Source organism: Miniopterus schreibersii (genome assembly GCF_964146895.1).
Source record: "Miniopterus schreibersii genome assembly, chromosome: 5".
In the NCBI taxonomy this organism is placed as follows: Eukaryota; Metazoa; Chordata; class Mammalia; order Chiroptera; family Miniopteridae; genus Miniopterus; species Miniopterus schreibersii.
In genome coordinates, this window is record NC_138106.1 from 37350528 (window position 1) to 37369864 (window position 19337).

The 19337-nt window shown below is 41.0% G+C and overlaps 1 protein-coding gene across 1 annotated transcript in view; it reads right to left on the reverse strand.

The window, feature by feature from the left end:
- Nucleotides 1-19337, reverse strand: part of ETV5 (ETS variant transcription factor 5) — a 56776-nt gene that overhangs the window by 24288 nt on the left and 13151 nt on the right. The window contains exons 6-7 of the mRNA XM_081139033.1: nt 4765-4894; nt 3585-3872 (exon numbers count right to left, since the gene is read on the reverse strand). Of these exons, the coding sequence (XP_080995159.1) occupies nt 3585-3872; nt 4765-4894 (418 nt within the window). The remainder of the gene's footprint in view (nt 1-3584; nt 3873-4764; nt 4895-19337) is intronic.

Consider the following 19337-nt stretch of genomic DNA (forward strand, 5'->3'; position numbering starts at 1 on the left):
GTTACTGTTTCGGTTTCTAAATGTAGGACCCTCTACTTGGCTATGTGACATTTAGGAAGTCCTTTAGCTGCTCTGAGGCCTGATTTCCTTATCTGTAAAATAGAATTTTTTACTGTCTTGTTTACAGAGCTGTTAAAAGGCTCAAATAAGACTATTTCCTGCTGTTCCACAAAATTCCGTATATTTTTGTTAAGGGGGTTAGTTTTGAAGTAATTTTCCCTCTAATTTAAATAAAAAGTTGGCAGAGAATAATAAACTATTTTACTAACAAGAGTAATCTGCCCCACTTTTGGGCAAGCATAAAAGTTATTAAATATGTGATTATTAAGCTTGTTATCATATATGACTACAATTACTATTACAAAATCAGACTAGGGATTTCAGTTTGTCTCATTTTCTGTGTGCTATCTGGTATCTATAAGCAAAATTGTTTGTCATTTTTTAAATGTATTTTGCATCACACAGATATTACATTATCTCATTAGTAATAGACAAAGGCAATAAGAATAAAATTCAGAGAACTGAGTAATTGATGCTTAAAAAAAATAGGTGGGTTGGAGTAGGAACGGGATAAAAGAGATGTCTCAAAATGTGACAATAATATATCCGGGCCTTGCTCCAGACCCACCAAGTCAATCTCTGGGGTGCTGCAAGGAACCTGCATTTTTAATAAGCCCCCATGGGAACTCCTGTGTACTCTCAATTTGAGACTACAGTGCTCTACTGTATAAGCCTAAGCGCCCCAGTGTTGCTTTTACTTATCAATTCAAGACTCTTCACCCTTCACTCCAGTTCTCTCAAGGATCTGTGTGTTTGAGGACTTTTCATTTTAGACTCATCATTCCTAATGGCAGAAATAAGTCCAAGATGGACAAACTGCATGGAGGAATCACCCCCAAAATGAAGTATCTTCTTTCTGATTCCTGCCTTTTTTCCTCTGGACACTTGAGGGCAGAAACTTAGGGATCAAACCTCCTCCTCTTGGGAGGAGGCTGGGCAGCCTGGAGACTAAGGCTCCCTGTCTGCCTGAGGACAAATAGCTTCCAGCAGAAATAGGGTATTTCTCCCCTCGTTCAGTTAACTTTTGACACACTCTGATAAGAAATAGGGATTGAGAGGGAAATAAAGTTATGAGCTGCATAACGATTTCAGTCAACAATGTATGTGAGCACACATGAGACAGTGATCCCTTGGGATTATGATAAAACTGAAAAAGTCTTATCATTTAGTGATATCATAGCCATTTTAACATCATAGTACAACACACCACTCATGTGTTTGATGCTGATGTACATAAACCTACTGAGCTGCAAGTCATATGAAAGTATAGCTCATACAATTACGGGCAATACATAAGATTTGATAATGACAATAAATGACTATGTTACTGCTTTATGCATTTACTATAGTTTTTATCCTTACTTTGGAGTGTACTCTTTCTACTTGTAAAAAAAAGTTCATTGTGAAACAGTGCCATGTCACACCAGCAGCAACCTCACAGATCTCATTTATCCTGCCTCTTGATTGCATCATTCCTCCTGTGCTTGATTCTTGATTTGATCTTTTGTTGTTTTATAAATTCAGTGTAGCCTAAGTATACAGTGTTTATAAACAGTAGTGAGAGTAATGTCCTAGGCCTTCACATTCACTCACGACTCACTCACTGACTCACCCGGAGCAACTCCCGGTCCTGCAAGGTGTATTCATGGTCCCCAGACAGGTGTACCATTTTTTATCTTATATACCTTATTTTTACTGTATCTTCTCTATGTTTAGATGTTTATATACACAAATACCATTGTGTTACAACTGCCTACCATATCCAGTACAGTCATATGCAGTATGGGCTTGTAGCCTAGGAGCAATAGGCTATACCATACAGCCCAGGTGTGTAGTGGGCCACACCATCCAGGTTTGTGTAAGTGCTCTCTATGATGTTTGCACAAGGACAAAATCGCCTAACAACAGATTTCTCAGAATGTACCTGTGGTTAAGCAGTGCATGACTATAAGAAAAGAGATTTTTCCTTTACATGTGGTAAAACAAACACAAGGTTTACTAAGTATATGAAATACCAAATACATGCCATTCCATCCCTCCCCTTCAATTACCAATCCCTGCAGAAAATCAGGAGAATACTGTTTAAAAACACAAAAATCTATTGGAATAAAAATGGTATCCAGGCCTGAGTTCACAAACTGGCAGGCGTACAGGGTAATTTTGCCCAGAGAGAGGTTTTGTTTAGTCTGCAAAGTGTTGCTGTTGTTTTTAATTTGAATTAGTTGCCAACTTTAAAAAAGGCAACCTGGAATTTTTACATAAAAATCCAAATTTTCAGATTCTCCTGAAAAAGTGCAAGGCTGTTAACAAGGTAATAACTGGCAAAAGCTTAGTGGCGGCTGCTTCCCTTAGATGAGCCCTCTAAATGGAGGCCTGCTACTGAGCCAGCCCCCAATCATCGCTCACCCCTTGGGCCCTATGTATCATTCGTGTTTGTGGCACTTGGCCTCACCAGGGGAATAAACGCTAACCAGCCAAACTATGTAGTTCTGTATGGCCACTTTCACAGCAAGGGGGCAAGGGGATTAGAACCAGGTAAGAGTGCTAATGTTTTCCTGCATTTCATCTAGAAATAAAGAAAGTGACCTCTGAGTAAATACTGGGGGGCATTTGGGTTGGACCTGGCCCGGGGGTGGTGCACTTCCACGCCCTCCCTCTCCTGACTCTCTCCTCACACCCGCCCAAGGCAGAGCAGGAAAGACGGACAGGAAATAAAATACAGTGGTTACCACCTTGCAGCCCTTGCTAACATCACTGACAGCTGCCTGCCTACATTACCTCCTTATCCCAGAGAGACTTGGAATAAAAAGCAGAGGCCCCAAGACACCCCAAAGAAAGGCCACAAGCATCCAAAATTCTAGAACACAACAGGTAACAGGTTTAGAAGGCTGGGACCTAATTTTATGTTTGCAGAGGAGGTTCCCTTCACACTTTAGTTTGATGAATAAATGACTCTGGGCGAGTTATTCCTGGTGCCTTAATTTCCTTATTAGAAATGTAAAACTACCTGGAGTGAAACCAGGAGATTTCTATCTCAAAAGTAGGTAATTATAAATACAGTTCTTAGTTAATCTCCTACTGCTAAAATCTGTTAAAATCAGATGAATAATAATACCTCCTATTAGCAAGCTCCACTAATGTGTAAGTAAAGTGTTAATAAAGTGTTTATGGGTAGTATACAGCGAGGAGCTGGGAGATCTGCCCTGAGTGAGGGTCAACAGGCTGTGTGTCCTGGGAAAGTCCCTCTTCCCTGAGCTCTGCAATGGGGGGACAGTCCTAATTATTTCCCTGCTCCTGCTTCATGAGGATGTTGTAATGTCTGTACACCATGTGGAGTACCTCAGGAACAGGGTGACATATAAACAGGTCATATTCATATTATTATTAGTCTTACCTCACAAGATGCCTCAATGGAATGTGAACTTTATAGACACCTGGTAAATATGACTAACTGCTTCCCCTCTCCCAGTGAGGAAAAGGGGAGGGGAATGGAGGTGGTGAAGGGAGCCCAGATCAACACCCACCTCTGTTCTGATGGATACTGGTTTTCAGGCATCATCTTTGGCATCTGCAGGGGCTGATGTGGTGGCCGGGGGACTGCAAAGGTTTGCTGCTGTGGTCCAGGGTCTGGAAGCGAATGAGGGGTGGGGGCAGGGCCCACACCTTGTACTGGGCCAGCTGCAGCAGGGTGCACGGAGGTGGGCAAAGTTGCCTGAGGTGGGGGAAATAGGGAATTCTGATGGGTGGGTGACAGGGGGGTGGTAGGAGGGGTTAATGGCTTGAACCCAGAGGGAGGCTTCCTATCATAGGCACTGTAAACAGAAAAAGAGAAGGAACCATTAAGCTGCAATGAAGCCATTAGCTTGGTCACCAGGTCCGGCAGAACGCTGCAGCCCTCCGTTGCCAGGAAATGACAGCATTAACATAGTTAAATTGCTGGCAGCCCTGAGGGAATATTTGTACCTCTGAAAAGTGACAAACACACTGCGTCACAGGGACTTATTTAACACTTCTAGTGATTCTTCTCAAAAGATAATTTTAGCCTCTGCTTCCGGTTTCCTTTCTCTCCCCTTCAAACAGAAGTCTCCATGCATGTGTGTAGAGGTGGATGGATGGGGGGAGCTTTCGGCGCTGGGAGTTTTCTAGCCCCTCTCCCAAGTATTCCAGGGTTCCCAGAAATTAGTCAGAATCTTTGCTGAAGATAAATTTCTGCTGTAACATTGCTTGAATTAACAACTCTTCTCCTCCCCCCTTTCAGGCAGATCTATGTTTATCTTCTAGAGCAAAGAATGATTTAAAATTAAAGCTTCATTCCTGGGGCCTGGATAGTCTTAAGTAAAGGGCACAAGCATCAGGGCTTTTTCAGATATTCTCATTTAAAGATTACTTCTTTGGTGCTTAAAGTTCACATTAACATATGATAGACACGAAGAAGTATATATATCCCCTCCCTCGAAGCCACAGATCAAATATCCCAGTATTCAAGGTGTTTTCCCTTCGGGGGCTCCATACCCCAAGAATTGTTCCCCCCTGCCCCCAGCTGGTTTCATGTTCAGTACCCAGGCCCCATTTGAACTGGCCTACACGTAGAGGATTACATTGCTGGGAAAGATGGGGCATGCTATCCTGAGTGTCAGCTGAATAATATTTTAAACAGTCAGCTTGAAGGCTACTTTCTGGTCAGCCTTCTTTGGCTCTACTTACCAATAGTTGTAGAGGCACTTTTCTCCATAGTTAGCACCGAGAGCCTGCTCATGGCTGCAGGATGACAGCTCGGAGGAGGGGCTGTGCAGCTCCCGTTTGATCTTGGTCGGAGGTGGGGCATGAAGCACCACTGAAATGAGAAGAGGGAGGACAACTGATTAACAGGGAGCACAACGCTTCCTTCTGCAAACCCTGAAATGAGCTGATTGTTCTTGGAACTCATGTCAAGTCACATGCCAGAGAAAGCGAAACACTAACATATAGAGCCTTCCATCTAAAACCAATGAGAAGGTCTTTAAACTCAGAAATCATCCATCATCTGACACTTTTTATTATTATTTTTTCAATCCTAACCCGAGGATATGTTTTTATTGATTTTCAGAGAGAGGGAGAGAGGGAGAAAGAGAGAGAGAAACACTGAAGTGAGAGAGAAACATCGATTGGTTGCATCTGGTACATGCCCAGATTGGGGATTGAACAGCTGAGCCATCCGGCCAGGGCCAACATCTGACACTTTTATTAGTCAAGTGTTTTCCCCAAATTTCTTAGTGTTGGGTCTGCTTCCCAGAGGCTCTGAAATGCTTAAAAATCCTGCAAGTGATGGTCCCCCTACACCTCCAAAATGCAGGTGTGATAGAAAATCAAGAATTGCAGGCATGAAGAATTTTGTACCGAAAAGACAAAACAGCCAAAAATATATTGGTAGACATGACACATTAGCTTGAAATCCCTCTGGCAAATACATTTCATATATAGAGGCATATTTATTAATTAAATACATGACTTTTTAAAAATCCCTCCTCAAGCACCTCTAAATATCAGCTCTGAGTAGGAGATACTAAACTTTAGGGGCATTTCAAAACTTTAAAGAGCAAAAGACTACAACAAATGACCAAACCACAACCTAGGAAAAGCTAACTGTGTATAGGAAATGTCCTGGGAAACTTTGTGCATATGTCTGCCTTTCCTAGTGACCAACCAGCAAGGGCAGGTTTTTATAACTAATCCTTTCATAGATGGTACCATTTACTTTTCCTAAATTAATGAAATAGTGCACAGAGCTGTTGCTTTACGTTTGGAAGTCAACTGCATATTCCATGTGTGATTCTGAGAGGGCAAAGTAACAAGTTTTTCAAATCAAGGTTACTTACATACAGTGGCCTTACCAAACCAAACCAAACCAAACCAAACCAAACCAAACCAAACCATACCAAACTGAACTAAACCAAACCAGGTTTGACTTTTCTGTCTTATCTAGGCACTAACTCATTTTACCCAAAGTAGGACCAACTCTAAAGATGCTCTGCTATGAGTGCTGTTTTCTTCTAGTTATAGGTCAGAATTGCTACTCTGTCCAGCTATCTTGGGGGGTGGGGAAGGAGAATGTGTTAAGCATGTGTGTCAGCCACTTTCCAGTGTATCAGAGGTCTCATTAAATGCTAACCACAGTCAGTGCTCTGGTAACCCACTAAAATTTTGTTTGACTCAATGTTTACTCCTCAAGTATTTTCAGGAGCTTGGTAAACTCTTTGTGATTAAACTAGGTAGACTTATAACTAAATTATCATCCCCTTTTTGTCTGATAAAACTGAACAATCTTCAGGCCAACTGGTTTTTCGGTGCCTCCTCTATAAATTCTGGTCTCAGAAGTGAACAAATGAGACAGATGAGTCTATCACAGATGACAAGTTTATAAAGCAAAGTCCTGCCAGTGACTGACTGGAGAGGACAGGTTTTCATAATTTCTGTCCCACATAATGCCAACTGCTATTCCTGAACACATGAAATAAGTTCAGAATTGGCAGATTATATTTAGAAGTCATTAGAGTCTCTCTCATGATTTTTTTGATGGTGACATCACGGCAGCCAACTCTCAATTGTTATCAAATGTTTTCAGACATTCAGACACAGAAAATGGCTAGGCTTGTTGTTGTTAGCATGTTGTTAGTAAATGAGAAGGGAGAGTCAGACAACTCAACACAAAAAACTTCTTCAAGGCAGCGGATATGCTGGTGGTTCTCAGCACTGCCCTTTGTCACTGCCTCTTCTCCAACCAGTCCGCTGCCGTAAAAGTTTTGGCAAAATAATGAGGAAAGGTGATGATGTCCCAATGTAAACAAAGCTTCTGTGTCCCTGAAAAGTCTACTTTTCTTACTTTATCTAAAGAAAATAATTTACAATCACTGTTTTACCCAAGTTTAGAAAGTACAACAATTATGGTACTATTCAATTTTCTCGTTTCAGGTTTTAGAAATGTCTTGACATTTTCACAATATTATTATAAAAATTACCAGTTCCGCTGATAAGACTAACACCAGAGGGTAAGAAAAAGGAAATTTTCCCAAAAAGGAAATTTTACAATGGCTTCAGGAACAGAGTATACCTATTTTGTAAGAGAAGCTAAAATGCCAGATAATTCCGATGTCTTGATTTTTAAAAATCTGCACAATATTCTTAGTGTGGATCACACCATTTTGGCTCTAAATTATACAATCCAAAATTGTCTTGTACATGGAATCTTATGTTCTCAACACAAAGGAGTAATTGAAGAAAAATCTGATGAGTGCTATGGTCTGAATGTTTGTGTCCCTCTCAAATTCATATGTTGAAATCCTAATGCCCAACGTGATGGTATTAAAAGGTGAAGGAACTTTGGGAGGTACTTAGGTAATGAGGCCACAGCGATGTGAAGATACCAACTAGAATTCTGAGACCAGGAAGAGAGCCATTACCCGATCATGCTGGCACCCTGATCTCAGACTTCCAGCGTCTAAAACTGTGAGAAATAAATTTGTTTTTCATAAGCTTCCCAATCTATGGTATTTTGTTACAGCAACCTGAATGGACTAAGACGATGGATGACTGAATGGACTATATTTCCAATTAATTCTTAACCACATCTAGCCTACAAGGCTGGGCAGAATGGTAGTCATAAATATTTCTTCCCCAGGAATCAACCATTTAAAGGAGAAAGGAGAGAGTGGAACACAGCAGGAATGAGAATTGAAAGTTTCACAGACCACTGATAGGAAAGCCATTTGGGGCCCTGAGAGCGGTAAGAAGGCAGACTCAGCTCTCAAGGGACTGCTGGGCCACAGGATGTGTAAAGGAGCCTGATTATGGCACCCGTGAGTCAGAGATAGTGATGTATATTTAAAGCAGGAATGAAGAAGCCCAGGGAGTGCTCCTTGCCTTTAGTCCGTTCCTTCTTTTGGAAAATGAGATACGTGATGTTGCCTTCAGAAAGAAAATGGCCCAGCACCTTGCAGATGGTGTGATGATATTGTGTAATTATACACTGTGCTTTCAAAAATAGTCTTTACTTTCACACAGGTGACTTACTAAATAATGACAGAGACCTAGGGCTACAAAGCATGGCAACAAATTGAAACTGAGAAAGGATCATGAGCTCCTAAGAAATTCATGAAGTTTAAATTCATAAGTTTGAAGAGAAATGCTAAAAAAGTTGACTATTTGAGTTGATAAGCATTTCTTACAATTAGAAATTTTGAGTTTAAGCTGAGTTATAGAAGATGGGCCCATAAATCCAGTGGTGCTCTGACAACTACTCCTGGTGAACATGAACCACCTTCCTTGTTGTAAAGATTTCAATCATTCATTTGCTGAGCATCTTCTATGGACCAAGCATCCTAGAGGTGCTGGGGATACGATGATAAGCAAAACAGACCTTTTCTTCACGGCATGTATAATTTAGTGAGGAATCTGACTGTTAGCATCTTCTCACAGATACAATCAGAGTTAGACTAGGGCCTCACAGTCCACTTAATTTAGGCCCTTACATTTACAGATAAGGACCCTGGGGCCCAAAGGAGTTAAAGGAATTGATCAAGGTCTTCGAGCTGCTGCTATTAGAAGGGAGAGGAGGCAAGAACTCCCCAATGTCATTTCAGTAATCTACCACACTGACAGAAATGGGAGACATTTCACTCACCCACTTTGTACAATAAAAATAGAGGAGCCCAGCCAGGCGTGGCTCAGCGGTTGAGCATCGACCTAGGATCCAGGAGATTGCAGTTCAATTCCTGGTCAGGGCACATGCCCGGGTTATGGGTTCGATCCCCAGCGGGGGGTGTGCAGGAGGCAGCTGATCAATGACTCTCTCATTATTGATGTTTCTATCTCTCTCTCTCCCTCTCCCTTCCTCTCTCTGAAATCAGTGAAGATATATTTAAAAAAATAAAAATAGAGGACATAAAATTTTTTTTCAACAAAAACACCACATTACACCTAGTTGAAAGAAAATGCTCCAGAACAAGGGAAAAATGCATAAGAACTAATACCTCTGGAAAAGAACAAGGCAGACAAACCAAGGAAGAGGCAGCCAGACAGGCCCCTTAGCATTTACTTTGTGCCAAGTTGCTCTTACATTATTTTATTTGATCTTCCCAACCCAATAAGAAAGCTACTTCCACTACTCCATTTTTTAAAAAATTTATCTTTATCGTTGAAAGTATTACAAGTGTCCCCCTTTCCCCCCACCCATCCCCTCAACCCTGTACGCCTCCCCCTAGGCCTTCATCCCACTATTGTCAGTGTCCATCGGTTATGCATATATGCATATAAATTCTTAGGTTAATCTCCCCCCACCCATACCTTCCCTCTGAGATTTATCAGTCTGTTCCATACTTCTTTGTCTCTGGGTCTACTTTGTTCATTGGTTTATTGTGTTCATTAGATTCTACATTTGAGTAAGATCATGCGATGCTTGTCTGTCTCTGACTGGCTTATTTCACTTAGCATAATACTCTCCAGGTCCCACCATGCTATCTCAAAGGGTAAGGGATCCTTCTTTTTAATAGCTGCATAATATTCAATTGTATAAAAGTCTGAGAAGATGCTTGATATGATTTCGATCTTCTTGAACTTGTAGAGACTTGTTTTGTGCCCTAACATGTGGTCTACCTTTGAGAATGCCCCATGTGCACTTGAGGAGAATGCTTATTCTGCAGATTTGGAGTGGAATGTTCTGTAAATGTTAATTAAATCTATTTGATCTAGTGTGTCATTTCCACTACCTCCATTTTATAGATGAGAAAACCAAGGCCTAAAAAGATAAGTAATCTGCCCTGGTTGCATAGCTGTAAGGGGTCAAGACTGCTACCTAAACAGTTTTTAGTAATTCAGTCTTATTGTCTCCCAGAGGGAATCTGAGAGAAAAAGACTACACAAAAAGGGATTAAAAGAAATAGGGAAAGAGATGGAAAAGGAAGACAACAGAAGACAAAGAAGAGAACAGAATACTTTTTGCCAGCTCTCAGGGTCTATATCCCCATGTTCCCTAAATCTGCACTCTCCAGCTGGACGTACACCCAATACACCTGAATCCATGCAAGGACTTATACTTTCCCCTATTGCTAGGCCACCAAAATGCCCAGGATCCCTCCCTCCCTCCCACTGGCAGCTAACATCTCTTGACTTGAGTAGCTTTTACTTCTTACAATCCTTGCCTCCAGTTCTAGAATTCCATTTAAAAGATCTCATTCTCTCTTCTATATTCTAGCTGGCCAAAATTGTCTGTTCATTTAGACAACTGCAAGTACTTGGGAAGACTTGGTATCTTCTACAGACAGTCACTAACTAGCCAGGCACCACACTGCTGCCATGGGGATACCATCTCTCCAAATGCCCTGCCCCTCCTGAAATTGCTTCTTGACAGTACCCTCTTAATGCCACCTCTGAGGCAAGAACTCTCTCAGTGGGCTGTCTAGACCCCTATTTGACTACAAGAACTCTGTTAAGGATCCATGCGCAAATATAAATGAGATGGTCTGCTTGTCAGGGGTAAGAAAGACAAGGGTAGCTGGCTGATAAGATTTTAAGTCCAAATCTGTGGGTATGCACTACAAAGTACAATGTATTGCTTTGTAGGCCACCATAACAGCATTTTAAATTTAGATATGATGTTCCCAGATCAACCAACTTAACTTCATAACTGCTTTTCTTACTAGGAAACTCTGTGGAAGACTTTTCTATCTGACAAATTGATAAAAAAAAATCAGGCTTGATTCTAGCCAATGCAGTAACTCAAGTAAAATAAGTAAAAGGCAGGATGATTAGAACAGAAGAAATATACGGTCATTATTCACAGGTGGCCTGGTTGGGTATATAGAAAATATAAAAGCATCCACAAAGTACAAGAATCAGTAAGCTAATTTTACCAAGATCATTAGGCCAATATATAAAAAGAACTATTTCTATACAATGAACTAAAACAATGTGAAATTTTTAAAATGCATCTACAATAGCAACAAATAACATCAAATGCCTAGGAACATATCTAATAAAAAACATGCTAAGATACCTAATCTGAAAACTACAAAACACTAAGAAAAATTAAAGAACTCTCAATAAATAGAAGGATATAGCATGTTTATGGGTTGTAAAGTTTGATATTATAAAGGTATCAGTTCTCCCCAAATTTATGTATAGGCTCAAGGTAACCCCAAACAAAATATCAGCACTACGTAGAAATGAGAATGAAATTTAAATTACACTCAACATTGAATTTCATAAGTATGTTGAGCAAAAGAAGCTAGACACAAAAGGGTACATATCATATGAGTCCATTTATATAACACTCAAAAGGAGACAAAACTAATGTATGGTGTTTAAAGTCACGATGGAGGACATTCTTGAGCCCAGGGCTAGTGCCTGTTTAGGGAGCACAAGGAGTCTTCTTGTATTCTGGTAAGTTCTAGGTCTTGATCTAAATGCTTACACAGTTTGTGCAAATTTATCAAGCTGTACTCTTATGATTGTTATATTTCAATTAAGTTTCTTTCTTTCTTTTTTTTAAAGGAGCTGTATCCTAGTCAAATAGTATCACTGAGTCAGTACAGTAGTACCTTGGTTTTCGAATGTAATCCGTTCCGGAAGACCGTTGGGAGTTCTGAAACATTCAAAAACCAAGGGATCAGCAGGCGACAGCTAGGCCTCAGGATCTTGCCCTCAGTGGAAGCTGTGTGGCATGTTCGACTTCCGAGGCATGTTCGAAAACTGAAGCATTTACATCAAAGTTTACGGCGTTCGTAAACTGAAATGTTCGTCAACGGAGACGTTTGAAAACGAAGGTACCACTGTAGTTACTAAGGTGTCTAAAGTTTAGCAAATCTTTCTTCTGTGACGGTATAGAAGCAGTCTTTCAAAGAAATAACCCACATGTTTTAAAAGAGAAAAAAACAGACAAACTGGCCCATTTAAGAGAAATAGTAATTCCCTTTGCTGACAAAAATCTGTTTCCTGCCCACAAATACAGGCCTGTGAAATCTGCCCAGGGAAGCCACCCCAGGCCAGTGCTGGCAGTGAACTTCACTCTCACAGCACCGAGGATCAAAACAAAGGAAAACACTTTTGTTGACTGTTATGATAAACAATAGTTTAAGTCAAAAGAAATTGTTTTGGGTTTTTGGAAAGACAAAAACACCTTGTCTAATAAACCTTTCCTTTGGTGTTTCATAATCATCAAAGTTGCAATGTGCCACAGACTTTGTTGTAAATACACACAACATTCAAGCAGTTGTTGAGTGTTAAAGAAATCGCCAATCAGTTATACTGCGGTCCGAGAGGAAGAAAGACCAAGCCCAGCCTTGTTTCTCCTGCCTCACACGCAGGCTTTGCCTGCCTTCCACCGGTTGTCTGTCGTTCAGATTTTGTTTGGGGGTTTTCCTCCTCTCTTCTTCAGTTTCATTACCTTCATCTGGGGCAGACTCATCTTTCCCGTATCAGCTGTGCAAGCCTGACCTCGAAGAGGACCTTATTTGGTCACATTCGACAGCCATGACCTTCTTACTTTACATGGAAAGCTGTGTCTCATGCAGAAGTTGACCAGAATGGCATGTCAGTGAGGCTCCGTCTCAGGTGGCCAGCCTGCCTCCAGAGCCTCTCACAGCACTTCTGAACCAACATGATGTGGAATGGATGTAGTCATGGCAGAGACCTCTCAGAATTCCAGAGCAGTAATCCTAAGGCGAAGGTCTATTCCTGAGCTTATTACTCCTTACCACCAGCTTTAGCTCACTGTTCCTCTCTTAGACCATTACCACCCATCCTCATTTCTCGCCATATTAAGAATATGTACTGTTTAGTTCAAGAATTCGGGAGTGGTGGAGCCAGAGACATTTGCCCATGCTGCTCTTTGGTTATGGCAGTGAGCGGAACAGGAGGAAGGAAGGCAGAGGGAAGGACTATCAAGCAGAGGGACATGTGAATATAAAAATGACACTGGCAAAACAGAACTGAGGAAGCCACCTGGAAGGTAGATGTAGCTTCCTTTCTCCTGATTGACCCTTAACTTGCCTGAGTACCCCATCGCCAAAGATCAGAGGGCTTAAGTCACCAGATGCAGTGTCCCTTGGGTTCTTGGGTTTGAAGAACAACAAAGCCAAAGGCCTACTTCCCAACGCACGGCTGCCTTCCCTTAGCTCTGGCCCTGTTTTGGACATATTTTGAGACAAAGCTCAAATAGCTAGTTAGTAAGAAAGAAGAGGTAGGTAGTATTAGGCTCATTATTATTTTTTTGTTTTGTTAATCCTCACCTGAGGATGTTTTCCCACTGATTTTTAGAGAGTGGAAGGGGGGACAGGGGGAGAGAGAAACATTGATGTGAGACACATCCACTGGTAGACTCTTGCACGAGGGATCAAACCTGCAACCCAGGTATGTGCCCTTGACAGGGAATCAAACCTGCAACCCTTCAGTACATGGGGCGATGCTCTAACCACTGAGCAACACTGGCCAGGGCTAGGCTTATTCTTTAAGTTGTACTATATTACCAGGAGAAGTCAAAAATATAATTTTATTCTAGGGCCCAGAAGTTTAGAAATTCATTTCAAGCATAGACTATATTGCTAATAGTTCAATATTCTTTGTAATTGCTATAGCAGCACTGGCGAATAACAAGGATAAGATACCCTGTTCTGGGCAACAAGGAGGTTCAAGGGAGATAAAGTAAGTTGTTCTGGAACTTAAAAAAGAACATCTGGAAAAGGAGATGCCTTTTGGATTTCCAAACCCAGTAAGAGGCATGCTCAAACCCATTTGAATGGTTAACACTGATTCTGCCTGGAAACAGTTTCCAAAAATAAAAACTTGAAGTGTTATCAAATTTAGTTAGGGGGCACAAGTTCTAAAAGAAGAATTGGAGGAGGTATAGGGGAATGTGCCATTTTCTTTAATATCTGACACAGCTAAGATTTGTAAGCAGAGATTCAAAAGTTGAATACAGTGAAAAATCACTCATAAGTAATAAAGTCAACTACTTAGTAAGCTGTGCTAAAGATTTTTTTAATGAATCCCTCAAAAACCCTCTCCTCAAATATGCACAAACTCTCTCTGACCCAGGTACCTCCGCCTGATTCACTCTGCCTTTACCAGTGTTTTAAGGTCAACACAATAACATGGATATCAGCCGTAAGAGAATCGACAACAGATTTCCAGACCTAAGATTAGCATTTCTGTGTGGTTTCTAAATATCCTTTAAAAATATCCCTAAAAAAGTCAACAACTACTAAACAACTCAATGTTATGGAAAATAAGGTAGGCAGATTGTTACATATTGAAGAAGATGAAAGAGGCATAACAATAAATGTGTGTGGTTCTTTATTGAATCCTAGATCAAAAACAGTATCAATATCAGCCGTGAAAGACATTTGGGGACAACTGGGGAATTCTGAAGAATAAAAGTTAGTTTTTTTATCTAGGAGAATGTCCTTAATTTTGGAGATGCACACTAAAGTATTTGGAGGTAAAATATCAAAATGTTTGCAACTTGCTTTCAAATGATCAAGAAAGAGAAAAACCCTCTAGATAGAGAAATGAAACAGATGTAGCAATGTTTCAAAAAGAAATCAGTAAAATAGATATAATATCCCATCTCTGAGGTACTTGGAGGAAAACAATCTCTTTATCTTATGGTTAACTACACAGGTCAAAAGGAGATGTGCCAAGGACTTCAAAACCGAGCATTACCACATGAGGAGACACACGGGCCTATTACCAGACTGAAAGGATACTGTCCTGTTTATCCTGTACCTTTACCATGTTTGAATAATACAGCCCCAGGAATCTAAAATTCTTCCAGGTTATTTCCTACCTGTCGTGTTTGTCAGCGAGGACCAAAAGACTGAATATCATCCTGGTGCTATATTTCAGGACCCTGAGAGTTTAGGAACAACCATGAGGTAGCAGAATTCATTAATTAAAAATTGTAAAAGTCCTTCCTATATAGTCATTATCATCTGCATGATAAATAACAAAAGAGCCAAATTAGCAATTGATAAAGATAGTTCCTGGAACATCTGGCTCCAGGAATCAGATTCTCCAATGCAGCGGCAAAAACCTACAGTCAGCAGAAGATAGGCTTCAGGAGTTGGTGTGTGAACAACAAAAAAGGCTTTGAACTTAGAACACAAACTATGGGAAAGGACAGATCCAACAACTAGGGTTAGGGTTACATTAGTATAGAAACAGGACCAATCCAAGAGTGAGATTTAAGTCTTTTTTATTTTAGTTTTATACCCTTAGATCTAAGAATCTTAATAACATAGTTATGTGAGCCACCCAAATCCAAACCTTTATTATGTAGAAGAACAAACTGAGGCTCAAAGGTGTCTTGCCCAAGGTCCCGCAGGTGGTGTGTTGAACTGTGGGTGTGCTGTGTCCTGTAAGTGAGGGCTAGCTCTCTGAAAAGAGCTGCTCTCTGGCTGCCCTGTGACAGGTAGCCCATGTCAAAAGGCACTCTTTGTTCAGAGCTTGCCAATATGCTTGATAGTAACTTTAATCATCAGCACTGTTTTTTCCTGAACCATCTTTTCCTAAGATTCTTTAAAATTATTCATGTTGAGAAAATAAAGAGTTATACAACCCACCCCCCCAAACTATAATGTTTGTAATGTGCCCAGGACTGGCCAGATTCTAACTGCCGAACTAAGACATAGTCATGTAACAAATGACATGTCATAGATTCCCATGTTCTCAGACTTGATCAGATATTGCCCAAATCGGGACATTACTTTAGGGAGATTTATAAGGGTGAAGTCATAGAAAAGGACAGGAGAGAAGACAACTTAGAGCAACAATTTATCAGGCACCTTGGAAGGCCTGTTACAGACGCTGTATTATATAATGCTCACAACAGTCTTTTTTTTTAAAGTCTCTTTATCCTTATTGTTGAAAATATTACAATGTCCCCTTTTTTACTCCCATTGATCCCCTCTACCCCGCATCCATCCCACCCCTAGGCTTTCCCCATACCAATGTCTGTGCCCATGGGTTATGCTTGTAAGTATATAAATTCTTTGATTAGTCTCTCCCCACCAGAGATTTAAGTCTTGATGGCCTTGCATAAAAATGGCTGGGGAATACCAGAGTGAAATAATAACCAATGAGACTAGAGCCAGGTATTGGTACAGTGGGAAAAGAGGTGAGGGAAGAAGACAACTTCCTTGCCCATAAGAGTAGATGAATTTATACCAAGTGTTTAGAAATTCAAGAGCTGGATGGAACATGTTTTGGGATTCAAGCCCAGGGATACTGTGTTGGTGAGCTCCTGTTAAAAAATGATAGGCACTTACTTGATAGTGTGGAGACTGTGTCTCCAGAGAGCCCTCTCTCAATTCACAAGGGGGATGATAGAAAAACGGGCTTAGCAGGGTCATTAGATGATTATTTCAGAATTCTGAAAGTGAAAACCCAGAAGCCTTGAATACAGTGTTAGAAATTAAAGGGAGGAAAGGGAGCTTAGAAAAAAACTGGCCCAACTTTGAAAATATATAGGGGCGGACAAAAGTATATTAAATTACCAGCCATCATTACCTAAAAGATAAATCATAAGTAAGAATACAAAATAAGAACAATAAGACAAATAATATAAAGTAACAAATAAATAATAATACAAGATAAACTCTGTGTGTCGAATACTCACAACTATAAACCTACTTTTGCCAGCCCCTGTATAAATAGCACTAGTAGAGAGTGCGATCTGAAAATTCTCTAAGAGGCCACCTGCAAAAGCAGTGGAATTTCTCCCAGAATGCAGGAATTACAGTTACCGATAGAGTTTCTCCCACCTGGGTTTTAAATTAGACAACAGAATTGATACCATGGAGAAGTTAAAGCCACGAGGCTGTGCTCTGAAAGCCTCTCTTCCATTTTCTGTTTATCTCGGATAACCCTAAATCTCTGCTATGGATTCAAGCTGACAACAGCAACATGGGTATAGATGGAGCCACAGATAATGTATTGAGCTTGTAGAACTTTGCTTTTTCTGGGGAAATGCAGGCAGTGCATAGGATTGGTGCTTCGATGACAAGATGCTGCGGGGCTTACACTGGCTCTGGAGAGTGACGTGTTTGTAAATCTGTTTGTGTAGGTAGCATTTTATGCCCTTACTGCTCTCCAGAATGTGGAACATATGCGACAAGAGAGGCTCAACAATGGAGAAATCCAGCTCCAAAAATGCGAAAGCACATGAACGGTTCCAGTTTAAGGGCCCCCCAGATTGCAGCCTCCATTAGACCCCAAAACAAAGTCCTCTGGCTAGAGTAAAAGATGAAAATAATGGTTTTACACTTATAAACGGATTTTAATTTCTCTGTGAGAAGAGAGACTGACTTGACAAGGGGGTTATACTTTACAGGGCTTTCTTAGGGGCATCCTTTACACTGCTGGGATCATATTATTTGAACTACATACAGTATAACGTTTATATTACCTCGTAGTGTCATATAATGGGGAGGAGAGGCGGTGATTTAGGTGTGCTTCTGCTAGTCCTAGCTCAGTGATTACAGCATCCCATAAAAAGTTTCCTCCCTCCTTCCTTCTCCCTTCTGCTGCCTCTCTCAACAATGGCAGCAACTGGTCGGCAGAATCAGCACATGGTACCTCAGAACCAGCTGATATACTATTGGTCAGAAGGTGAAAAGTTAAATTTCCCCATGAAAGTCAGTTTGGGAAGTCACTGTATAATGCACAACTGCAACCCGAAAGGTGGGATAGTACCACTCAGGATGACCAGTTGAAATGTAGGGGATGGGAGAGTGTCCTACCCTTCATGGGGGGGCTCAAGGCTTCCCCCACCTATCCAGTCCCCCACATGTGAGGGGAACATGTGATCCAATTCAAGGGTGATGCCCAGGTCCTAGAGGACAGTGATGGGATAGCTTTGGCTAAGAAGAGCAAAAGTGGTCCTCAAGGCTATTTATCTCTTCAGTTGCAAGGAGCTGGAAGCTGCTCCCACCCTCCAAAGGCTGAGAGGGCCCTGGGAAGAGCTCAGGGTAATAATGGGCCTTAAAAGCGGAAAAGTCCTCAAGGTTGACCTATGGTCCAAGGACAAGTTGATCGGCGTGGCTCAGTGGTTGAGCATCGACCTAGGATCCAGGAGATCAAAGTTTGATTCCTGGTCAGGGCACATGCCCGGGTTGCGGGCTTGACTCCCAGCATGGGGCGTGCAGGAGGCAGCCGATCAGTGACTCTCTCATCATTGATGTTTCTATCTCTCTCCCTCTCCCTTCCTCTCTCTGAAATCAATAAAGATATATTTAAAAAAAAAAAAGAATTTGGCTGGTCATGTCCTTGGTCATCAAGTAGGAGGACCAGTTGCTAACTGGAATTTGGGATACTGGCCTTGTCTTCTTTTCACCTCCATCAGTACTAACAATAATGACACGGGTGATTTTTAAAGGTTTCTATTCTAAGTCTGGCTAACATAGAAGGAAAGAGATTCTTCGTATTAATGTTCCTCTCTCCTCCTCCCCAAAGAACTGGTCATGTTAGTAAGAGGAACCCAACTAGGATGTACGTGCCAAATCAGGAATGTCCTGACTCACAGATGGGACCTGGTAAAAAACAAGTGTCTATCACGGAATAGCTGCATCTTAATCTTGGTAAGAAACTGCATATCTTTCAAATAGTTATTTCCAAACAGAAAATCTCTGTTATCAATTAAAGAAGATAATTTAATACCAATGGTAGTAGAGAGGTTTATGTGTTTTTTGACCCAGATAAACTAATTTCAGATTTAGTTCAGATTTACTCTTTCTACACTTCAGAATTGTTTTTGAAACAGCTTGGATTTGTGCAGTTGCTTTTCTCCAAAGGACTCATTTATCCTAACAATTTAGGTCTGCTACTTTAGAATTCTGAAAATGGAAACCCCGAGGCCTTGAATGTAAGACTTAGAAATTAAAGGGAGGGAAAGAAGCTTAAAAAAGAACTGGCCCAACTTTGATGGAGGTAGGGCTTGTGTACTAATAGATATGGGGCTCTTTCATAAAGATATTTTGTACAGAATGATTATTTCTAATTGCGTAAGATGTCACATCCCAAAACTTGTGGGCTATCAAGAAACTAAGCATTGGACAGTCAAGCAAAGGCTTGCCTGAGCATACAGAGCTGACCCGAGGAGAGTCAAGATAAAAATAAGTGGTTTCTCTGGGTTTGAATGCACCACCCCCTTTCGACTACCACAGGGTGGATCTTTTAAGACCTACAGCTTGGAGACCTTGCTTCCACCTGGGGCGTGTGGTTACCTTCAAGCTCAAGAGACTGGTAGGATG